Raw genomic sequence first — 22,812 nt, forward strand, 5'->3', positions numbered from 1 at the left:
GGAGCAATCTCACCGCTACACGTCCATCTCCAAAGAGCTGAGGAGCAATCTCACCGCTACACGTCCATCTCCAAAGAGCTGAATGTTCCTGTGTCTACTGTGCGCAGTGTCATCAAGAAGTGTAAAGCCCATGGCACTGCGGCTAACCTCCCGAGATGTGGGCACTGCCCACTAACCTCCCGAGATGTGGGCACTGCCCACTAACCTCCCGAGATGTGGGCACTGCCCACTAACCTCCCGAGATGTGGGCACTGCCCACTAACCTCCCGAGATGTGGGCACTGCCCACTAACCTCCCGAGATGTGGGCACTGCCCACTAACCTCCCGAGATGTGGGCACTGCCCACTAACCTCCCGAGATGTGGGCACTGCCCACTAACCTCCCGAGATGTGGGCACTGCCCACTAACCTCCCGAGATGTGGGCACTGCCCACTAACCTCCCGAGATGTGGGCACTGCCCACTAACCTCCCGAGATGTGGGCACTGCCCACTAACCTCCCGAGATGTGGGCACTGCCCACTAACCTCCCGAGATGTGGGCACTGCCCACTAACCTCCCGAGATGTGGGCACTGCCCACTAACCTCCCGAGATGTGGGCACTGCCCACTAACCTCCCGAGATGTGGGCACTGCCCACTAACCTCCCGAGATGTGGGCACTGCCCACTAACCTCCCGAGATGTGGGCACTGCCCACTAACCTCCCGAGATGTGGGCACTGCCCACTAACCTCCCGAGATGTGGGCACTGCCCACTAACCTCCCGAGATGTGGGCACTGCCGCTAACTGTGGGACCGAAAAGAAACATTGATGAGAGATTTTGAAAGATTGTGCGGATGGCGGCTAAAGAACCTCGACTAACAAAGTCGACAAATTCTAGCTGCCCTGCAGTCCGAGGGTACAACACTGTCACCCCGTACTATCCGTCGGCGTCTGAATGAGAAGGGACTCTATGGTAGGAGACCCAGGAAGACCCCACTTCTGACCCAGAGACATAACAAAGCCAGGCTGGAGTTTACCAAAACTTACCTGAGAAAGCCCAAATCTTTTTTGAAGAATGTTCTCTGGTCAGATGAGACTAATGTAGAGCTTTTTGGGAAAAGGCATCGACATAGAATTTACAGGAAAAAAAGAGGCCTTCAAAGAAAAGAACCCGGTCCCTACAGTCAGACATGGCGGAGGGTCCCTGATGGTTTAGGGTGGCTTTGCTGCCTCTGGCACTGGACTGATGACCCTGTGATTATGTCTGAAGACCACCAACACCTTGTGCAGCATAATGTGGGGCCTAGTGTGACAAAGCTGGGTCTCCCTCCCTCAGTGGTCAGGGGTCTCCCTCCCTCAGTGGTCAGGGGTCTCCCTCCCTCAGTGGTCAGGGGTCTCCCTCCCTCAGGGGTCAGGGGTCTCCCTCCCTCAGGGGTCAGGGGTCTCCCTCCCTCAGTGGTCAGGGGTCTCCCTCCCTCAGGGGTCAGGGGTCTCCCTCCCTCAGGGGTCAGGGGTCTCCCTCCCTCAGGGGTCAGGGGTCTCCCTCCCTCAGGGGTCTCCCTCCCTCAGGGGTCTCCCTCCCTCAGGGGTCAGGGGTCTCCCTCCCTCAGGGGTCAGGGGTCTCCCTCCCTCAGGGGTCAGGGGTCTCCCTCCCTCAGGGGTCAGGGGTCTCCCTCCCTCAGGGGTCAGGGGTCTCCCTCCCTCAGGGGTCAGGGGTCTCCCAGCAGGACAATGACCCAAAACAAACTTCAAAAATCCCTAGAAAATGGTGGTGAGATAAAGCTCTGGAGACGTGTAAAGTGGCAGCAATGAGTCCAGAGCTGAATCCCATAGACACCTGTGGAGAGATCCCACAATGGCCGCTTGGAGAAGGTCCTTCACATTCCAGGGACCGCCAGCAATGCGCCAAAGAGGAACGAGCTAAAATCCCAGCCGAGGATTGTAAGAGACTCATTGCTGGTTCCCCGGTATTGTCTCTATAGGTTGTGCTGCCAAGTATCAGGCTGAGGGCGCCAATACTTCTGTCCGGACCATTTATGGAGTTTTGTGTAAAATGATCAATGATTTGACTTTTTTTTTATTCTCTTTTGTGTTTTTTCATTGCAAGCAAAATAAATGAAGATATTATTATCAAAGCATCTGTGATTGCAATCATTTTCTGGAAGAGACTGAGGATTATCTGACAGGATTGCAGGGGGCCAATACTTTTGGCCAGCACTGTAAATCTGTGACTTAAGCATCATGTCGTGTGGATGATATCCGTCCTGTAGTGTGATGTCGTGTGGATGATGTCTGTCCTGTCGTGTGGATGATGTCTGTCCTGTCGTGTGATGTCGTGTGGATGATGTCTGTCCTGTCGTGTGGATGATATCTGCTTTGTAGTGTGATGTTGTGTGGATGATATCTGCTGTGTAGTGTGATCTTGTGTGGATAATATCTTCTGTGTGATGAGATTGCATTACACAGCAGATAACAACATCCACACGGGATCACGTCACATGGAAGAAATCATCCACACAAGATCACACTACGACGGATATTATCCACATGAGATCACACTACACATCAGATATCATCCTTACAGGATCACATGTGGATGATATCTGATGTGTAGTGTGATCTTGTGTGGATAATATCTTCCGTGATATGAGATCACACTACACAGCAGAGATCATCCACAAGCAATCATATCCCAAGAGATATCATTCACACAAGATCACACTACGACAGATATTAGGTACACAAGAACGTATCACACGGCAGATATCATCCACACAAGATCACACTACACAACAGATAGCATCCACACCGGATCACATGTGGATGATATCTTCTGTGTGATATGATCCTGTGTGGATGATATCTTCTGTGTGATATGATCCTGTGTGGATGATATCTTCTGTGTGATATGATCTTGTGTTATCTGCCGATGATATCTGCTGTGTGGATGACTTGTATTCATTATACCCTTTTAGTATCATCAATGGTTTTGCACTTCCACTTAAAGAAGAGCACAAGATGTTTCTGATTAGAGTCCTGTTACCGCTGCACAAGGCCAAGTCTCTGAGCGTCTACCACCCCCAGGTAACTGTCCTTGAGAAAAGTCAGCCATATATAATATATATATATATATATATATATATATATATATATATATATATATATATATATATATATATATATATATATATACATATACACACACACACACACACACACTGGTGTAAACTGCCCATAGCAACCTCTGGGAATGCCCTAGTAGGAATATCAGGCCAGAAAACTCCAGTGCCTGGGTGACTTTCAGGAAGGTCCTCCAGGCGAGCAGGTATCTCCTGTTGTGTCCTGGTTACAATCTCTTGTCTATGGAAATGATTTTGGTGGATTTGGGGTCTGCCTCTTATTTCTCTTATCTGGTGATGAGTGGGATCCAGCATTGTACCCTGGAGGTTGAGATGTTGGTTGGGTCCGTGCACACCGAGTAGTGTACTTTGTTATGGAGGGCTTAGCTTGGCCCTGTAAACATAACCCTGTGTTTGCTTAGAATTCTGGGGAATTATTCAGGTGTAATAGATGTTTCCCTATTGTACTTAGCAGCTTGGAGGTAGAACAAATACCCGTTATTATCTGTGATTTTTTTTTTGTGTAAATATATTTGTTATGTTTTATGACTGTGTTAAAAAATAAAAAGAGTCCAGGTCAAACAAATGAAGTAAGGCCCCGTTCCCACTGAGCCGTTAGCCTCCCGCTCATAATGGGAGTCTATGGGAGGCGCGCGCTCCTCCTCTGTACATGCTGAAGAATGAACATGTTCATTCTTCAGTGCGTACAGAGCAAGAGGCGCTGCCGCATCTGCCGACTGTGCCCCTCCGGCTGCCGCATCTGCCGACTGTGCCCCTCCGGCTGCCGCATCTGCCGACTGTGCCCCTCCGGCTGTGCCCCTCCGGCTGCCGCATCTGCCTACTGTGCCCCTCCGGCTGCCGCATCTGCCGACTGTGCCCCTCCGGCTGCCGCATCTGCCGACTGTGCCCCTCCGGCTGCCGCATCTGCCGACTGTGCCCCTCCGGCTGCCGGATCTGCCTACTGTGCCCCTCCGGCTGCCGCATCTGCCTACTGTGCCCCTCCGGCTGCCGGATCTGCCTACTGTGCCCCTCCGGCTGCCGCATCTGCCTACTGTGCCCCTCCGGCTGCCGCATCTGCCTACTGTGCCCCTCCGGCTGCCGCATCTGCCTACTGTGCCCCTCCGGCTGCCGCATCTGCCTACTGTGCCCCTCCGGCTGCCGCATCTGCCTACTGTGCCCCTCCGGCTGCCGCATCTGCCTACTGTGCCCCTCCGGCTGCCGCATCTGCCGACTGTGCCCCTCCGGCTGCCGCATCTGGCGACTGTGCCCCTCCGGCTGCCGCATCTGCCGACTGTGCCCCTCCGGCTGCCGCATCTGCCGACTGTGCCCCTCCGGCTGCCGACTGTGCCCCTCCGGCTGCCGCATCTGCCGACTGTGCCCCTCCGGCTGCCGCATCTGCCGACTGTGCCCCTCCGGCTGCCGACTGTGCCCCTCCGGCTGCCGCATCTGCCGACTGTGCCCCTCCGGCTGCCGCATCTGCCGACTGTGCCCCTCCGGCTGCCGCATCTGCCGACTGTGCCCCTCCGGCTGCCGCATCTGCCGACTGTGCCCCTCCGGCTGCCGACTGTGCCCCTCCGGCTGCCGACTGTGCCCCTCCGGCTGCCGACTGTGCCCCTCCGGCTGCCGACTGTGCCCCTCCGGCTGCCGACTGTGCCCCTCCGGCTGCCGCATCTGCCGACTGTGCCCCTCCGGCTGCCGACTGTGCCCCTCCGGCTGCCGCATCTGCCGACTGTGCCCCTCCGGCTGCCGCATCTGCCGACTGTGCCCCTCCGGCTGCCGACTGTGCCCCTCCAGCTGCCGCATCTGCCGACTGTGCCCCTCCGGCTGCCGACTCTGCCCCTCTGGTTATCCCGGTTGTGGTGTCGCTGCTAGTTGGGACTGTGGGCGAGCGTCTGCTGGCACAGGGGAGAAGGTAGCTCGGTATGAGGCCAGCCAAATACTATAAGGAACGCTGCTATATATATCATATACTATACAGCCACATACTATAAGGAACGCTGCTATATATATATATCATATACTATACAGCCACATACTATAAGGAACACTGCTATATATATATCATATACTATACAGCCACATACTATAAGGAACGCTGCTATATATATATATATCATATACTATACAGCCACATACTATAAGGAACACTGCTATATATATATATCATATATATATATATCATACTATACAGCCACATACTATAAGGAACGCTGCTATATATATATATCATATACTATACAGCCATATACTATAAGGAACACTGCTATATATATATATCATATACTATACAGCCACATACTATAAGGAACGCTGCTATATATATATATCATATACTATACAGCCACATACTATAAGGAACACTGCTATATATATATATCATATACTATACAGCCACATACTATAAGGAACACTGCTATATATATATATATATAGCAGTGTTCCTTATAGTATGTGGCTGTATAGTATATGATATATATATATATATAGCAGCGTTCCTTATAGTATGTGGCTGTATAGTATATGATATATATATATATATAGCAGCGTTCCTTATAGTATGTGGCTGTATAGTATATGATATATATATATAGCAGCGTTCCTTATAGTATGTGGCTGTATAGTATATGATATATATATATAGCAGCGTTCCTTATAGTATGTGGCTGTATTGTATATGATATATATATATATATATATATATAGCAGTGTTCCTTATAGTATGTGGCTGTATAGTATATGATATATATATATAGCAGCGTTCCTTATAGTATGTGGCTGTATAGTATGATATATATATATATGATATATATATATAGCAGTGTTCCTTATAGTATGTGGCTGTATAGTATATGATATATATATATAGCAGCGTTCCTTATAGTATGTGGCTGTATAGTATGATATATATATATATGATATATATATATATAGCAGTGTTCCTTATAGTATGTGGCTGTATAGTATATGATATATATATATAGCAGCGTTCCTTATAGTATGTGGCTGTATAGTATATGATATATATATATAGCAGCGTTCCTTATAGTATGTGGCTGTATAGTATATGATATATATATAGCAGTGTTCCTTATAGTATGTGGCTGTATAGTATATGATATATATATATATATATATATATATAGCAGCGTTCCTTATAGTATGTGGCTGTATAGTATATGATATATATATAGCAGCGTTCCTTATAGTATGTGGCTGTATAGTATATGATATATATATATAGCAGCGTTCCTTATAGTATGTGGCTGTATATATATATATAGCAGCGTTCCTTATAGTATGTGGCTGTATAGTATATGATATATATATATTATATATATATATATATATATATATATATATATATATATATAGCAGTGTTCCTTATAGTATGTGGCTGTATAGTATATGATATATATATATAGCAGTGTTCCTTATAGTATGTGGCTGTATAGTATATGATATATATATATATAGCAGCGTTCCTTATAGTATGTGGCTGTATAGTATATGATATATATATATATAGCAGCGTTCCTTATAGTATGTGGCTGTATAGTATATGATATATATATATAGCAGTGTTCCTTATACTATGTGGTTCCTTACCCCTCCTCCTTACCCCTCCCTGTGATGATTTACTGAATTAAATCACTGAAGACATTGGTGAGGGCTTTGGACTTATTTCTTGTTTGCTTTTGCCATAAACAGTTGACGTTTCTGTCGCTGCACCACAATATATAGTCCAGTGTACTTTAGTCTACCTACAGTATGTGGCCCAAAGTACTGCAGCATAGCCAGCTACACCGGTAGTGCCGGCTCTGTCCTCTATTTGCACTCACTTGATTGCTTCATGCTGAGCACCCCGGCTATGGCTGCTGAAGCCTCTGTACTCCCCATTGCGGCAGCAGGAGGCCTGGACATGTGCTGGGGTGAGAATGAGGACTGTGTGTGCGCTGCAGGATTTTAATGCATGACAGGCTACTATGTTTCTAACCGTAATCTATGACACTGTGGTCCCAGGTCTCTTCAGGTCACTGACCAGGTCCTCGCATGCATTTTTTTTTTATCATGCTTTATAACAAGGCAGCTATATAACAGCTATACTTACTGTATCCGGGTCCAGTCTCCTGAAGGCAGCTATATACCAGCTATACTTACTGTATCCAGGTCCAGTCTCCTGAAGGCAGCTATATAACAGCTGTACTTACTGTATCCAGGTCCAGTCTCCTGAAGGCAGCTATATAACAGCTATACTTACTGTATCCAGGTCCAGTCTCCTGAAGGCAGCTATATAACAGCTATACTTACTGTATACAGGTCCAGTCTCCTGAAGGCAGCTATATAACAGCTATACTTACTGTATCTGGGTCCAGTCTCCTGAAGGCAGCTATATAACAGCTGTACTTACTGTATCCAGGTCCAGTCTCCTGAAGGCAGCTATATAACAGCTGTACTTACCGTATCCAGGTCCAGTCTCCTGAAGGCAGCTATATACCAGCTATACTTACTGTATCCAGGTCCAGTCTCCTGAAGGCAGCTATATAACAGCTATACTTACTGTATCCAGGTCCAGTCTCCTGAAGGCAGCTATATAACAGCTATACTTACTGTATCCAGGTCCATTCTCCTGAAGGCAGCTATATAACAGCTATATACTTACTGTATCCAGGTCCAGTCTCCTGAAGGCTGCTATATAACAGCTATACTTACTGTATCCAGGTCCAGTCTCCTGAAGGCTGCTATATAACAGCTATACTTAATGTATCCAGGTCCATTCTCCTGAAGGCAGCTATATAACAGCTATAGGTAAAAAGTGGAAGTCCACAGCTCCAAGTAAAATGTAAAGTCTTTATTTAGAAATCCTCTTAAAATCCAAACATAACAATAAAAAACACGCCGACGCGTTTCAGGACACTGGTCCCTTAATCATGGCAAATTTATACTGAATATTACAAGCTTTTATAAGAGGATATGACCAGTATGTTACAAGGGATACGCCCCCCAAAAGGGAGGAGAAAAACATCACATGATGCTAACAGGTGTGTGCTAATAGTTGAATTAAACATATTTATACAACTTATATACAATATACATATATACAAGAGTAAATTACAAATGCCCAAAAAAAAAAAAAAAAAAAAAAATTTAAAAATGAAAAAAAAAAAAAAAAAAATAAAAAATGAAAAAAAAAAAAAAAAAAAAAAAAAAAAAAAAAAAAAATTTACAAATGCAAAAAAAAAAAAAAAATTCAAAAAAAAAAAAATTCAAAAAAAAAAAAGTGGTCTAATAAATGAAGGAGAGATCATTTCTGTAATTAAGACCCTAGGGAATGCGTGTACATAACCGCAAAATCCAAAACGCCTCTCGCTTTCTCAGTGTGTGAACAAGGTCACCACCTCTCAAGGGTGGACGGACTTGCTCGATAGCACACATGGACAGACTACTGCACACGCCCCCATGCACTTCAGCAAAATGCTTGGACAAACCAGACATAGACTTGCTGGATGTGCGAGTACGTACAGAAACCGCATCAGAAAGATGTTCAGCAAATCTGGTTTTTAGCTTACGTTTTGTGGAACCCACATATTGCAATCGACATTGTCTACATTCCGCCAGATAGATCACAAAGGTAGAATTGCAATTGAGAAAGGATTTAATAGGGTAAGAAATGCCGGTTGCAATAGAACAAAAAACAGACTGATTAGTAATAAAACGACATAAGGGACAACGAGATAAAGCACACTTATGGCAGCCTAGAATATGTAACCATGTTTGGCTGACTGGCTTGTTCTCTGGAAGTACACTCGGCGAAAGTACATTGCCCAAAGTAACCCCTCTACGAGCTACACATTTAATCCCTGTAGATAGAATGGTTTCGCATGTAGCATCCTGATATAACAAAGGTATATATTTACGAACAATGTTGCAAATAGTTTTATATTGTGGGCTAAATGGTGTAGAAAATACCAAGGAGGGCATGTTATGGGAAGGGCTAGAGAGGTGTTTACTGCGTGTAGCTCTATCCTGTAAGTGAAACGATCTGGTGTTTTTCTCAGCTATGGCTTTAGCTCTATTAATAGTAAACATGGTGTAACCCCTGGACTTGAGGCGATACGTAAGATCCCTACAGGCTGAATCATATAAGGAACGATCGGAACAACTCCGAATGGTCCTTATAAATTCCCCAATGGGTAAATTTTCAACAACATGGGGTGGATGGTGGCTAGATGCATGCAGAAGGCCATTGCCCGCACTGGGTTTGCGATATAGGCTACTGTGTATCTTACCTCCCTGAAAAAACAACAGAACATCCAAAAAAGACATTTTTTCTGAATCAAACTGAAAAGTGAACTTTAAATTCAAACTGTTGGTATTGAGGAATGTAACAAAATCATGAGCATCACCAGCCGTACCTGTCCACACTAGGAGGAGGTCGTCTATATACCTCCCGTACCAGGAGATATACTGTAGAAAGGGATTGTTGGTATTGTATATGACGACCTCCTCCCAGTAGGACATGTACAGATTGGCTAAAGAAGGGGAGAATTTAGCTCCCATAGGGCAGCCAACAATCTGAACATAAAACTGATCACCAAAACGAAAAAAATTGTGAGAAAGCAAAAATTCCACCACATAAATAATATACTCTTGGAGGCCCTGACTGTAATTACTGTATTTTTGCATATGATAGCGTAAAGCTAGAAGGGCCTTATCGTGGGGAATACTTGGGTAAAGGGCAGCAACGTCACAGGAAAGAAAACTACATCCCTCAGGGCACGGAAGAGACTCCACTATCGCTAGTAAGCTTTTACTGTCTCTAATGTAACCATTTGTCCTTTTCACGAGGGGCTGGAGTAAGTCGTCAACCCAAGCACATAGATGTTCCAATACAGAGCCCACTCCTGAAACAATGGGTCGCAGGGGTGGTGGAAACGTCTGTTTGTGGGTCTTGGGTAGGGCATGGAAAATGGGGACCAAAGGATTTTTAACAAAAAGAAAATCTACCAGTTTTTGGTCCAAAAACCCAGCCTCCAAGCCCACATCCAAGACCCCAGTAAGTTTACGGGACACAACATCCGTAGGGTTAAATGGTAAGGTTTTATACGTAGTGTTATCACTAAGGATCTTGGTGACCTCCCTGGTGTACAAAGATTTATCCAACACAACTACAGACCCCCCTTTGTCCGACTGGCGGACAACAATATGGGGATTATTTTTTAGCTCCATAAGAGCTTTTCTATGTACACCAGAGAGATTGCCAGTAGATCTACACCCGGAAACACTGCGTTCCAAATCAACCAAGGCTTCTTCCACTTTATGTTGGAAGACATCCATTGCAGGTGTACGGGACAGAATAGGATAGAACGATGGATTAGGTTAGGGTGCTGTATAAGCCTGAAGGTCTAAGAGAGATTGTACCCCCACTTGATCTCTAAATGGCATATCCAACGGGATATTACCCGAACCCACTTGATTAAGATCACAGATGGGGTTCCTGTCAGTAGCTGCCTCTGTACTGTTATCATGGGAGAAAAAATGTTTTTTAACAGTAAGTGATCTCACAAATTTATTTACATCCTGTATTGTCTGATACACATTGAACTTATTTTCTGGAACAAAGGACAAACCCAACTTAAGCACATCTAGCTGAGCAGTAGTGAGAAAACAAGCAGACAAATTATAAACGTCCAAAGACGCAGGGGCAGTTAGCGTCTCCTCCACCTCTGGTTTTGTTTTCCCCGCCCGATGTTTCCTCCCAGCTCTCCTTGTCCGAACCCGTTTTTTGAAGATGATTGTCCACCTGAAACATTATCAGTGTTGTGGTGTGAACGGGTATTAGGACGCGGAAACTGACGCGGTTGTTTCTTTCTGGAGGATTTTTGGGGTAAAGCTTTAGATGAGTTACCCTGGTCATCCGATTCTGAGAGTTCCGTCTGGGTGTCGGTAGTCTCTCCCTCTGTAGCACTAAAAGTAACAGTTTTATACACAGTCTCAGAACTGCCACTTTTCATAATGGACGGAGATTTAGAACTTCTCTGAGTACGGCGAAAATCACGCCAGGTGTAGATGGTCTTGGACATATAGTCCCTTAAGTCTCTGTTAAACTTTGACTTCTTTAAATCCACAATATAAGCTTCAAGTTCTGAAATAGTGTCATTAGTGTTTTGCAAAAAAACATCATAATCTGGAACATGTTTATACTGCTCGGAGGTAATGGTTAATGTAGCAATGTTTTTTTCACATTCTGCAAGCTTTTTTTCCTCCTTAGCAATAATAATACGCATAAGTGTGAACGAGCATACATTTAAAGCCTCATTCCATTCAGTGACATAGTCCTCACCTTCAGCAGGATTGGGAGGTTTGCGAATCCTCAGACCTCTGGGAATCATTTTCTTATCCAGATATTGTTTCAGTGAGATAATATCCCACCAAAGTCTGAGTTGCTGGCTTTTGGATTTCTCCAGGTCCCATATTGTTTGTTTCATGGACAAACTGTCCTGATCATTATCATCCCCGGAGAAAACACTTGCCACTTTTAGCATACGGTCAGGATTATCCAACAACAAATCTTCTGACATTTTTATAGATAGAGGAATCCAGCAGACAAAATCTCTGTATATAGTGAAAAGCACACACAAATCCCAAAGGCAAGGGCAGAGCACGAAAGGTAATGGCTGAACAATGGGAATGTAGAAAGGCAAATCAGCTCACCATGTGTGCTATTGCACACATGGTGAGCTGATTTGCCTTTCTATATAACAGCTATACTTACTGTATCCAGGTCCAGTCTCCTAAAGGCAGCTATATAACAGCTGTACTTACCGTATCCAGGTCCAGTCTCCTGAAGGCTGCTATATACCAGCTATACTTACTGTATCCAGGTCCAGTCTCCTGAAGGCAGCTATATAACAGCTATACTTACTGTATCCAGGTCCATTCTCCTGAAGGCTGCTATATAACAGCTATACTTACTGTATCCGGGTCCAGTCTCCTAAAGGCTGCTATATAACAGCTATACTTACTGTATCCAGGTCCAGTCTCCTAAAGGCAGCTATATACCAGCTATACTTACTGTATCCAGGTCCAGTCTCCTGAAGGCTGCTATATAACAGCTCCGTGTATTGCACTCCTCCTGGTGAGACCCACATGACCGCAATTAGCAGGAGACACCTGAGTGCACATGGTTTTAATCCCTCCTGTTTTTTTCCCATTCTGTTTGCTGCAGCTATGGTGAGCGCAATACCTTATCCAGACTTGTGCTGCTTGGGGGCGACCTTCTCCGCCGGCGGTGCTGGCCGGGTTCTGGTGTGGTGTTTTTGGGTCTGGTCCTGTGGCATGGGGGTCGCAGGGCCGTCCCATGGCCCCCGTTCCCTGGCTGTGCACGCCTGCGGGGTTGGTGGCCACTGACTGGCACGGAGTGGACTTAGTGTAGGGACCCATGTGTATCAGATACCGGCACGAGGTACATGGGGCAGTATGGCTTGATCAATTCATACACAAAATTCTGATGTGTTTTTTATTTAGCCTAGCGGCACTAGTATCAGCCATAGGTGTGATGTGCAGCACTCTGTTTCTTCCCTGAGCCTATATAACAGCTATACTTACTGTATCCAGGTCCAGTCTCCTGAAGGCAGCTATATACCAGATGTGCTTACTGTATCCAGGCCCAGTCTCCTGAAGGCAGCTATTTAACAGCTATACTTACTGTATCCAGGTCCACTCTCCTGCTATATAACAGCTATACTTACTGTATCCAGGTCCACTCTCCTGAAGGCAGCTATATAACAGCTATACTTACTGTATCCAGTCCAGTCTCCTGAGGGTTGCTATATACCAGCTATACTTACTGTATCCAGGTCCAGTCTCCTCACTGCTATATAACAGCTATACTTACTGTGTCCAGGTCCAGTCTCCTGAAGGCTGCTATATACCAGCTATACTTACTGTATCCAGGTCCAGTCTCCTGAAGGCAGCTATATAACAGCTATACTTACTGTATCCAGGTCCACTCTCCTGAAGGCTGCTATATAACAGCTATACTTACTGTATCCAGGTCCAGTCTCCTGAAGGCTGCTATATAACAGTACATCCTTACTGTATCCAGGTCCAGTCTCCTGAAGGCAGCTATATACCAGCTATACTTACTGTATCCAGGTCCAGTCTCCTGAAGGCAGCTATATAACGGCTATATACTTACTTTATCCAGGTCCAGTCTCCTGAAGGCAGCTATATACCAGCTATACTTACTGTATCCAGGCTCAGTCTCCTGAAGGCTGCTATATAACAGCTATACTTACTGTATCCAGGTCCAGTCTCCTGAAGGCAGCTATATACCAGCTATACTTACTGTATACAGGTCCAGTCTCCTGAAGGCAGCTATATACCAGCTATACTTACTGTATCCAGGCCCAGTCTCCTGAAGGCAGCTATATACCAGCTATACTTACTGTATCCAGGCCCAGTCTCCTGAAGGCTGCTATATACCAGCTATACTTACTGTACCCAGGTCCAGTCTCCTGAAGGCAGCTATATAACAGCTATACTTACCAGGAATCCAGGTCCAGTTTCCTGAAGGCTGCTATATACCAGCTATACTTACTGTACCCAGGTCCAGTCTCCTGAAGGCAGCTATATAACAGCTATACTTACTGTATACAGGTCCAGTCTCCTGACTGCTATATAATAGCTATACTTACTGTATCCAGGTCCAGTCTCCTGAAGGCAGCTATATAACAGCTATACTTACTGTATCCAGGTCCAGTCTCCTGAAGGCAGCTATACTTACTGTATCCAGGTCCAGTCTCCTGAAGGCAGCTATATAACAGCTATACTTAATGTATCCAGGTCCAGTCTCCTGAAGGCAGCTATATAACAGCTATACTTACTGTATCCAGGCCCAGTCTCCTGAAGGCAGCTATATAACAGCTATACTTACTGTATCCAGGTCCAGTCTCCTGAAGGCAGCTATATACCAGCTATACTTACTGTATCCAGGTCCAGTCTCCTGAAGGCAGCTATATAACAGCTATATTTCTGTATCCAGGTCCAGTCACCTGCAGGCAGCTATATACCAGCTATACTTACTGTATCCAGCCCCAGTCTCCTGAAGGCAGCTATATAACAGCTATACTTACTGTATCCAGGTCCAGTCTTCTGACAGCTATATACCAGCTATACTTACTGTATACAGGTCCAGTCTCCTGAAGGCAGCTATATAACAGCTATACTTACTGTATCCAGGCCCAGTCTCCTGAAGGCAGCTATATAACAGCTATACTTACTGTATCCAGGTCCAGTCTCCTGAAGGCTGCTATATAACAGCTATACTTACTGTATCCAGCCCAAGTCTCCTGAAGGCAGCTATATAACAGCTATACTTACTGTATCCAGGCCCAGTCTCCTGAAGGCAGCTATATAACAGCTATACTTACCATATCCAGGTCCAGTCTCCTGGTAGATGCTATATAACAGCTATACTTACTGTATCCAGCCCAAGTCTCCTGAAGGCAGCTATATACCAGCTATACTTACTGTACAGATCCAGATCTCCGTTACACCAATGTGATAATAACTCCCCTGGGGTCTGATCGGCCCTTTATGCTGGAGCTGGAGTCTGAGTTGGAGCGGCAGCGTCTGACTCCACAGCCCTGGTAATAAGGACAGGGCCCTTTTGTAATTCATCCAATGTGAATTCATAGAATTTTCCTAGATTCTGCCTGTCACAGGTGCAATGTACCTACCATAACTATTACCCCCCTCTCCATTCTCATTATTTCCCCTCTGTATATGCCTCCCTGTTATGTCTCCTGCTCCTAGAGCTCATGTCTCTTGTCTCCTTGCAGCTGGCGTACTGTGTGGTGCAGTTCTTGGAGAAAGACAGTACCCTAACAGAACCGGTGAGTACATTTTTAAATGTATTTATACTTTTTTTTTTTTATTAATTTTTATTTTATTATTAATTTTTAAATGTATTTATTAAAGTGGAACTATCAGTAGGTTAGACTAAGGCTAACCTGCTGACTGCCCCCTATTGCGCACGGAGCATGGAGCAAGAAGGCATGTGTCTAAGCTGCCCTTGTGTGTCTATCTGCCCTCGTGTGTCTAAGCTGCCCTCGTGTGTCTCAGCTGCCCTCGTGTGTCTCAGCTGCCCTCGTGTGTCTCAGCTGCCCTCGTGTGTCTAAGCTGCCCTCGTGTGTCTCAGCTGCCCTCGTGTGTCTAAGCTGCCCTCGTGTGTCTCAGCTGCCCTCGTGTGTCTCAGCTGCCCTCGTGTGTCTAAGCTGCCCTCGTGTGTCTCAGCTGCCCTCGTGTGTCTAAGCTGCCCTCGTGTGTCTCAGCTGCCCTTGTGTGTCTAAGCTGCCCTCGTGTGTCTAAGCTGCCCTCGTGTGTCTAAGCTGCCCTCGTGTGTCTATCTGCCCTCGTGTGTCTAAGCTGCCCTCGTGTGTCTAAGCTGCCCTCGTGTGTCTAAGCTGCCCTCGTGTGTCTAAGCTGCCCTCGTGTGTCTAAGCTGCCCTCGTGTGTCTAAGCTGCCCTCGTGTGTCTATCTGCCCTCGTGTGTCTAAGCTGCCCTCGTGTGTCTAAGCTGCCCTCGTGTGTCTCAGCTGCCCTCGTGGGTCTCAGCTGCCCTCGTGTGTCTCAGCTGCCCTCGTGTGTCTATCTGCCCTCGTGTGTCTGTCTGCCCTCGTGTGTCTGTCTGCCCTCGTGTGTCTGTCTGCCCTCGTGTGTCTCAGCTGCCCTCGTGTGTCTCAGCTGCCCTCGTGGGTCTCAGCTGCCCTCGTGGGTCTCAGCTGCCCTCGTGGGTCTCAGCTGCCCTCGTGGGTCTCAGCTGCCCTCGTGGGTCTCAGCTGCCCTCGTGTGTCTGTCTGCCCTCGTGTGTCTCAGCTGCCCTCGTGTGTCTCAGCTGCCCTCGTGTGTCTCAGCTGCCCTCGTGGGTCTCAGCTGCCCTCGTGGGTCTCAGCTGCCCTCGTGGGTCTCAGCTGCCCTCGTGGGTCTCAGCTGCCCTCGTGGGTCTCAGCTGCCCTCGTGGGTCTCAGCTGCCCTCGTGGGTCTCAGCTGCCCTCGTGGGTCTCAGCTGCCCTCGTGGGTCTCAGCTGCCCTCGTGGGTCTCAGCTGCCCTCGTGTGTCTCAGCTGCCCTCGTGTGTCTAGCTGCCCTCGTGTGTCTATCTGCCCTCGTGTGTCTATCTGCCCTCGTGGGTCTCAGCTGCCCTCGTGTGTCTGTCTGCCCTCGTGTGTCTGTCTGCCCTCGTGGGTCTCAGCTGCCCTCGTGGGTCTCAGCTGCCCTCGTGGGTCTCAGCTGCCCTCGTGTGTCTAAGCTGCCCTCGTGTGTCTCAGCTGCCCTCGTGTGTCTAAGCTGCCCTCGTGTGTCTAAGCTGCCCTCGTGTGTCTATCTGCCCTCGTGTGTCTCAGCTGCCCTCGTGTGTCTCAGCTGCCCTCGTGTGTCTATCTGCCCTCGTGTGTCTCAGCTGCCCTCGTGTGTCTCAGCTGCCCTCGTGTGTCTCAGCTGCCCTCGTGTGTCTCAGCTGCCCTCGTGGCTCTCAGCTGCCCTCGTGGCTCTCAGCTGCCCTCGTGGCTCTCAGCTGCCCTCGTGGCTCTCAGCTGCCCTCGTGGGTCTCAGCTGCCCTCGTGTGTCTCAGCTGCCCTCGTGGGTCTCAGCTGCCCTCGTGGGTCTCAGCTGCCCTCGTGGGTCTCAGCTGCCCTCGTGGGTCTCAGCTGCCCTCGTGGGTCTCAGCTGCCCTCGTGGGTCTCAGCTGCCCTCGTGGGTCTCAGCTGCCCTCGTGGGTCTCAGCTGCCCTCGTGGGTCTCAGCTGCCCTCGTGGGTCTCAGCTGCCCTCATGCGGCTGTTCCTGTGCTGTTAGCAGTGTAATCCTCAGCCTGGAGCACCATTATAAGCACTGCGTCTCCCCCGTCACGCTGATCCGGCCCGCTCACTCCATTGATTATCATTAGATGATGCTGATGCTCTGGGGGTAGTGCTCCTAGTGGTCCGGCCTGAGGATTGTGCCATTCCCATGCTGTGTAGCAGTGTACAGGAGAAAGGTAAGAGACATACCTTCTTCCTCTGCGCTCTGTGGGCAATAGGCGGCTAACCCGATGAGTGTTCCCTTTTAGGTTTATTACAAATACAACATAATGTACTATAGTACACTGATAATAGTATAATCCTCCACCTGTACTGTACTATAGCAGTGTAATCCTCCACCTGTACTGTACTATACTATAGCAGTGTAATCCTATACTGTACTATAGCAGTGTAATCCTATACTATACTATAGCAGTGTAATCCTATACTATACTATAGCAGTGTAATCCTATACTGTACTATAGCAGTGTAATCCTATACTGTACTATAGCAGTGTAATCCTATACTGTACTATAGCAGTGTAATCCTATACTGTCCTATACTATAGCAGTGTAATCCTATACTATACTGTACTATACTATAGCAGTGTAATCCTCCACCTGTACTGTACTATACTATAGCAGTGTAATCCTATACTATACTATAGCAGTGTAATCCTATACTGTCCTATACTATAGCAGTGTAATCCTATACTGTACTATACTATAGCAGTGTAATCCTATACTATACTATACTATAGCAGTGTAATCCTATACTATACTGTACTATAGCAGTGTAATCCTCCACCTGTACTGTACTATACTATAGCAGTGTAATCCTATACTGTACTATACTATAGCAGTGTAATCCTATACTATACTATAGCAGTGTAATCCTATACTGTACTATACTATAGCAGTGTAATCCTCCACCTGTACTGTACTATACTATAGCAGTGTAATCCTCCACCTGTACTGTACTGTACTATAGCAGTGTAATCCTATACTGTACTATACTATAGCAGTGTAATCCTATACTGTACTATACTATAGCAGTGTAATCCTATACTATACTGTACTATAGCAGTGTAATCCTATACTGTACTATAGCAGTGTAATCCTATACTGTACTATAGCAGTGTAATCCTATACTGTCCTATACTATAGCAGTGTAATCCTATACTATAGCAGTGTAATCCTATACTGTACTATACTATAGCAGTGTAATCCTATACTGTACTATACTATAGCAGTGTAATCCTATACTGTACTGTACTATAGCAGTGTAATCCTATACTGTACTGTACTATAGCAGTGTAATCCTATACTGTACTGTACTATAGCAGTGTAATCCTATACTGTACTATACTATAGCAGTGTAATCCTGTACTGTACTATAGCAGTGTAATCCTATACTATACTGTACTATAGCAGTGTAATCCTATACTGTACTATAGCAGTGTAATCCTATACTGTACTATACTATAGCAGTGTAATCCTGTACTGTACTATACTATAGCAGTGTAATCCTATACTATACTATAGCAGTGTAATCCTATACTATACTATAGCAGTGTAATCCTATACTGTACTGTACTATAGCAGTGTAATCCTATACTGTACTATACTATAGCAGTGTAATCCTATACTATACTATAGCAGTGTAATCCTATACTGTACTATACTATAGCAGTGTAATCCTGTACTGTACTGTACTATAGCAGTGTAATCCTATACTATACTGTACTATAGCAGTGTAATCCTATACTATACTGTACTATAGCAGTGTAATCCTATACTATACTATAGCAGTGTAATCCTATACTGTACTGTACTATAGCAGTGTAATCCTATACTGTACTATACTATAGCAGTGTAATCCTATACTATACTATAGCAGTGTAATCCTATACTGTACTGTACTATAGCAGTGTAATCCTATACTATACTGTACTATAGCAGTGTAATCCTATACTGTACTGTACTATAGCAGTGTAATCCTATACTATACTATAGCAGTGTAATCCTATACTGTCCTATACTATAGCAGTGTAATCCTATACTGTACTATAGCAGTGTAATCCTATACTATACTATACTATAGCAGTGTAATCCTATACTATACTATACTATAGCAGTGTAATCCTATACTGTCCTATATTATAGCAGTGTAATCCTATACTATACTATAGCAGTGTAATCCTATACTATACTATAGCAGTGTAATCCTATACTGTACTGTACTATAGCAGTGTAATCCTATACTATACTATAGCAGTGTAATCCTATACTATACTATAGCAGTGTAATCCTATACTGTACTATACTATACTATAGCAGTGTAATCCTATACTATACTGTACTATAGCAGTGTAATCCTATACTATACTATAGCAGTGTAATCCTATACTGTACTATACTATACTATAGCAGTGTAATCCTATACTGTCCTATACTATAGCAGTGTAATCCTATACTATACTATAGCAGTGTAATCCTATACTGTCCTATACTATAGCAGTGTAATCCTATACTATACTATAGCAGTGTAATCCTATACTATACTATACTATAGCAGTGTAATCCTATACTATACTATAGCAGTGTAATCCTGTACTGTACTATAGCAGTGTAATCCTATACTATACTGTACTATAGCAGTGTAATCCTATACTGTACTATACTATAGCAGTGTAATCCTATACTATACTATAGCAGTGTAATCCTATACTATACTATAGCAGTGTAATCCTATACTGTACTATACTATAGCAGTGTAATCCTGTACTGTACTGTACTATAGCAGTGTAATCCTATACTATACTGTACTATAGCAGTGTAATCCTATACTATACTGTACTATAGCAGTGTAATCCTATACTATACTATAGCAGTGTAATCCTATACTGTACTATACTATAGCAGTGTAATCCTATACTATACTATAGCAGTGTAATCCTATACTGTACTGTACTATAGCAGTGTAATCCTATACTATACTGTACTATAGCAGTGTAATCCTATACTGTACTGTACTATAGCAGTGTAATCCTATACTGTACTGTACTATAGCAGTGTAATCCTATACTATACTATAGCAGTGTAATCCTATACTGTACTATACTATACTATAGCAGTGTAATCCTATACTGTCCTATACTATAGCAGTGTAATCCTATACTGTACTATACTATAGCAGTGTAATCCTCCACCTGTACTGTACTATAGCAGTGTAATCCTATACTATACTATACTATAGCAGTGTAATCCTATACTATACTATAGCAGTGTAATCCTATACTATACTATACTATACTATACTATAGCAGTGTAATCCTATACTGTACTGTACTATAGCAGTGTAATCCTATACTATACTATAGCAGTGTAATCCTATACTATACTATAGCAGTGTAATCCTATACTGTACTGTACTATAGCAGTGTAATCCTATACTATACTATAGCAGTGTAATCCTATACTGTACTATACTATACTATAGCAGTGTAATCCTATACTGTCCTATATTATAGCAGTGTAATCCTATACTGTCCTATACTATAGCAGTGTAATCCTATACTGTCCTATATTATAGCAGTGTAATCCTATACTATACTATAGCAGTGTAATCCTATACTATACTATAGCAGTGTAATCCTATACTGTCCTATACTATAGCAGTGTAATCCTATACTATACTATACTATAGCAGTGTAATCCTATACTGTACTGTACTATAGCAGTGTAATCCTCCACCTGTACTGTACTATAGCAGTGTAATCCTATACTGTACTATACTATAGCAGTGTAATCCTATACTATACTATAGCAGTGTAATCCTATACTATACTATAGCAGTGTAATCCTATACTATACTATAGCAGTGTAATCCTATACTGTACTATACTATAGCAGTGTAATCCTATACTGTACTATACTATAGCAGTGTAATCCTCCACCTGTACTGTACTATAGCAGTGTAATCCTATACTATACTATACTATAGCAGTGTAATCCTATACTATACTATAGCAGTGTAATCCTATACTGTACTATACTATAGCAGTGTAATCCTATACTGTACTATACTATAGCAGTGTAATCCTATACTGTACTATACTATAGCAGTGTAATCCTATACTGTACTATACTATAGCAGTGTAATCCTATACTGTACTGTACTATAGCAGTGTAATCCTATACTGTACTATACTATAGCAGTGTAATCCTATACTGTACTATACTATAGCAGTGTAATCCTATACTATACTATACTATAGCAGTGTAATCCTATACTATACTATAGCAGTGTAATCCTATACTGTACTATAGCAGCGTAATCCTATACTGTACTATACTATAGCAGTGTAATCCTATACTGTACTATACTATAGCAGTGTAATCCTATACTATACTATACTATAGCAGTGTAATCCTTATACTATACTATAGCAGTGTAATCCTATACTGTCCTAGTACTATAGCAGTGTAATCCTATACTGTACTATACTATAGCAGTGTAATCCTATACTATACTATAGCAGTGTAATCCTATACTGTACTGTACTATAGCAGTGTAATCCTATACTATACTATAGCAGTGTAATCCTATACTGTACTGTACTATAGCAGTGTAATCCTATACTGTACTATAGCAGTGTAATCCTATACTGTACTATACTATAGCAGTGTAATCCTATACTGTACTATACTATAGCAGTGTAATCCTATACTATACTATAGCAGTGTAATCCTATACTATACTATAGCAGTGTAATCCTATACTGTCCTATATTATAGCAGTGTAATCCTATACTATACTATAGCAGTGTAATCCTATACTGTACTGTACTATAGCAGTGTAATCCTATACTATACTATAGCAGTGTAATCCTATACTATACTATAGCAGTGTAATCCTATACTGTCCTATATTATAGCAGTGTAATCCTATACTATACTATAGCAGTGTAATCCTGTACTATACTATAGCAGTGTAATCCAATACTGTACTGTACTATAGCAGTGTAATCCTATACTATACTATAGCAGTGTAATCCTATACTATACTATAGCAGTGTAATCCTATACTGTACTATAGCAGTGTAATCCTATACTGTACTATAGCAGTGTAATCCTATACTGTACTATAGCAGTGTAATCCTATACTATACTATACTATAGCAGTGTAATCCTATACTGTACTATACTATAGCAGTGTAATCCTATACTGTACTATACTATAGCAGTGTAATCCTATACTGTACTATACTATAGCAGTGTAATCCTATACTATACTATAGCAGTGTAATCCTATACTATACTATAGCAGTGTAATCCTATACTATACTATACTATAGCAGTGTAATCCTATACTATACTATAGCAGTGTAATCCTATACTATACTATACTATAGCAGTGTAATCCTATACTGTCCTATACTATAGCAGTGTAATCCTATACTGTACTGTACTATAGCAGTGTAATCCTATACTATACTATAGCAGTGTAATCATATACTATACTATACTATAGCAGTGTAATCATATACTGTACTGTACTATAGCAGTGTAATCCTATACTATACTATAGCAGTGTAATCCTATACTATACTATAGCAGTGTAATCCTATACTATACTATAGCAGTGTAATCATATACTATACTATACTATAGCAGTGTAATCCTATACTGTCCTATATTATAGCAGTGTAATCCTATACTATACTATAGCAGTGTAATCATATACTATACTATAGCAGTGTAATCCTATACTATACTGTACTATAGCAGTGTAATCCTATACTATACTATAGCAGTGTAATCCTATACTGTACTATAGCAGTGTAATCCTATACTATAGCAGTGTAATCATAT

The 22,812-nt window shown here is 43.7% G+C and overlaps 1 protein-coding gene across 3 annotated transcripts in view; it reads left to right on the forward strand.

Annotated features, from left to right (window-relative positions):
- The window catches only part of PPP2R5D (protein phosphatase 2 regulatory subunit B'delta), a 91,721-nt gene that overhangs the window by 33,367 nt on the left and 35,542 nt on the right, over positions 1-22,812 (forward strand). For all 3 annotated transcript variants that reach the window (XM_069954285.1, XM_069954286.1, XM_069954284.1), the window contains exons 9-10: positions 2,955-3,063; positions 14,942-14,995. In XM_069954285.1, coding sequence (XP_069810386.1) covers positions 2,955-3,063; positions 14,942-14,995 — 163 coding nt within the window. The remainder of the gene's footprint in view (positions 1-2,954; positions 3,064-14,941; positions 14,996-22,812) is intronic.

The sequence above is a fragment of the Dendropsophus ebraccatus genome, chromosome 15 (genome assembly GCF_027789765.1).
Source record: "Dendropsophus ebraccatus isolate aDenEbr1 chromosome 15, aDenEbr1.pat, whole genome shotgun sequence".
Classification (NCBI taxonomy): Eukaryota; Metazoa; Chordata; class Amphibia; order Anura; family Hylidae; genus Dendropsophus; species Dendropsophus ebraccatus.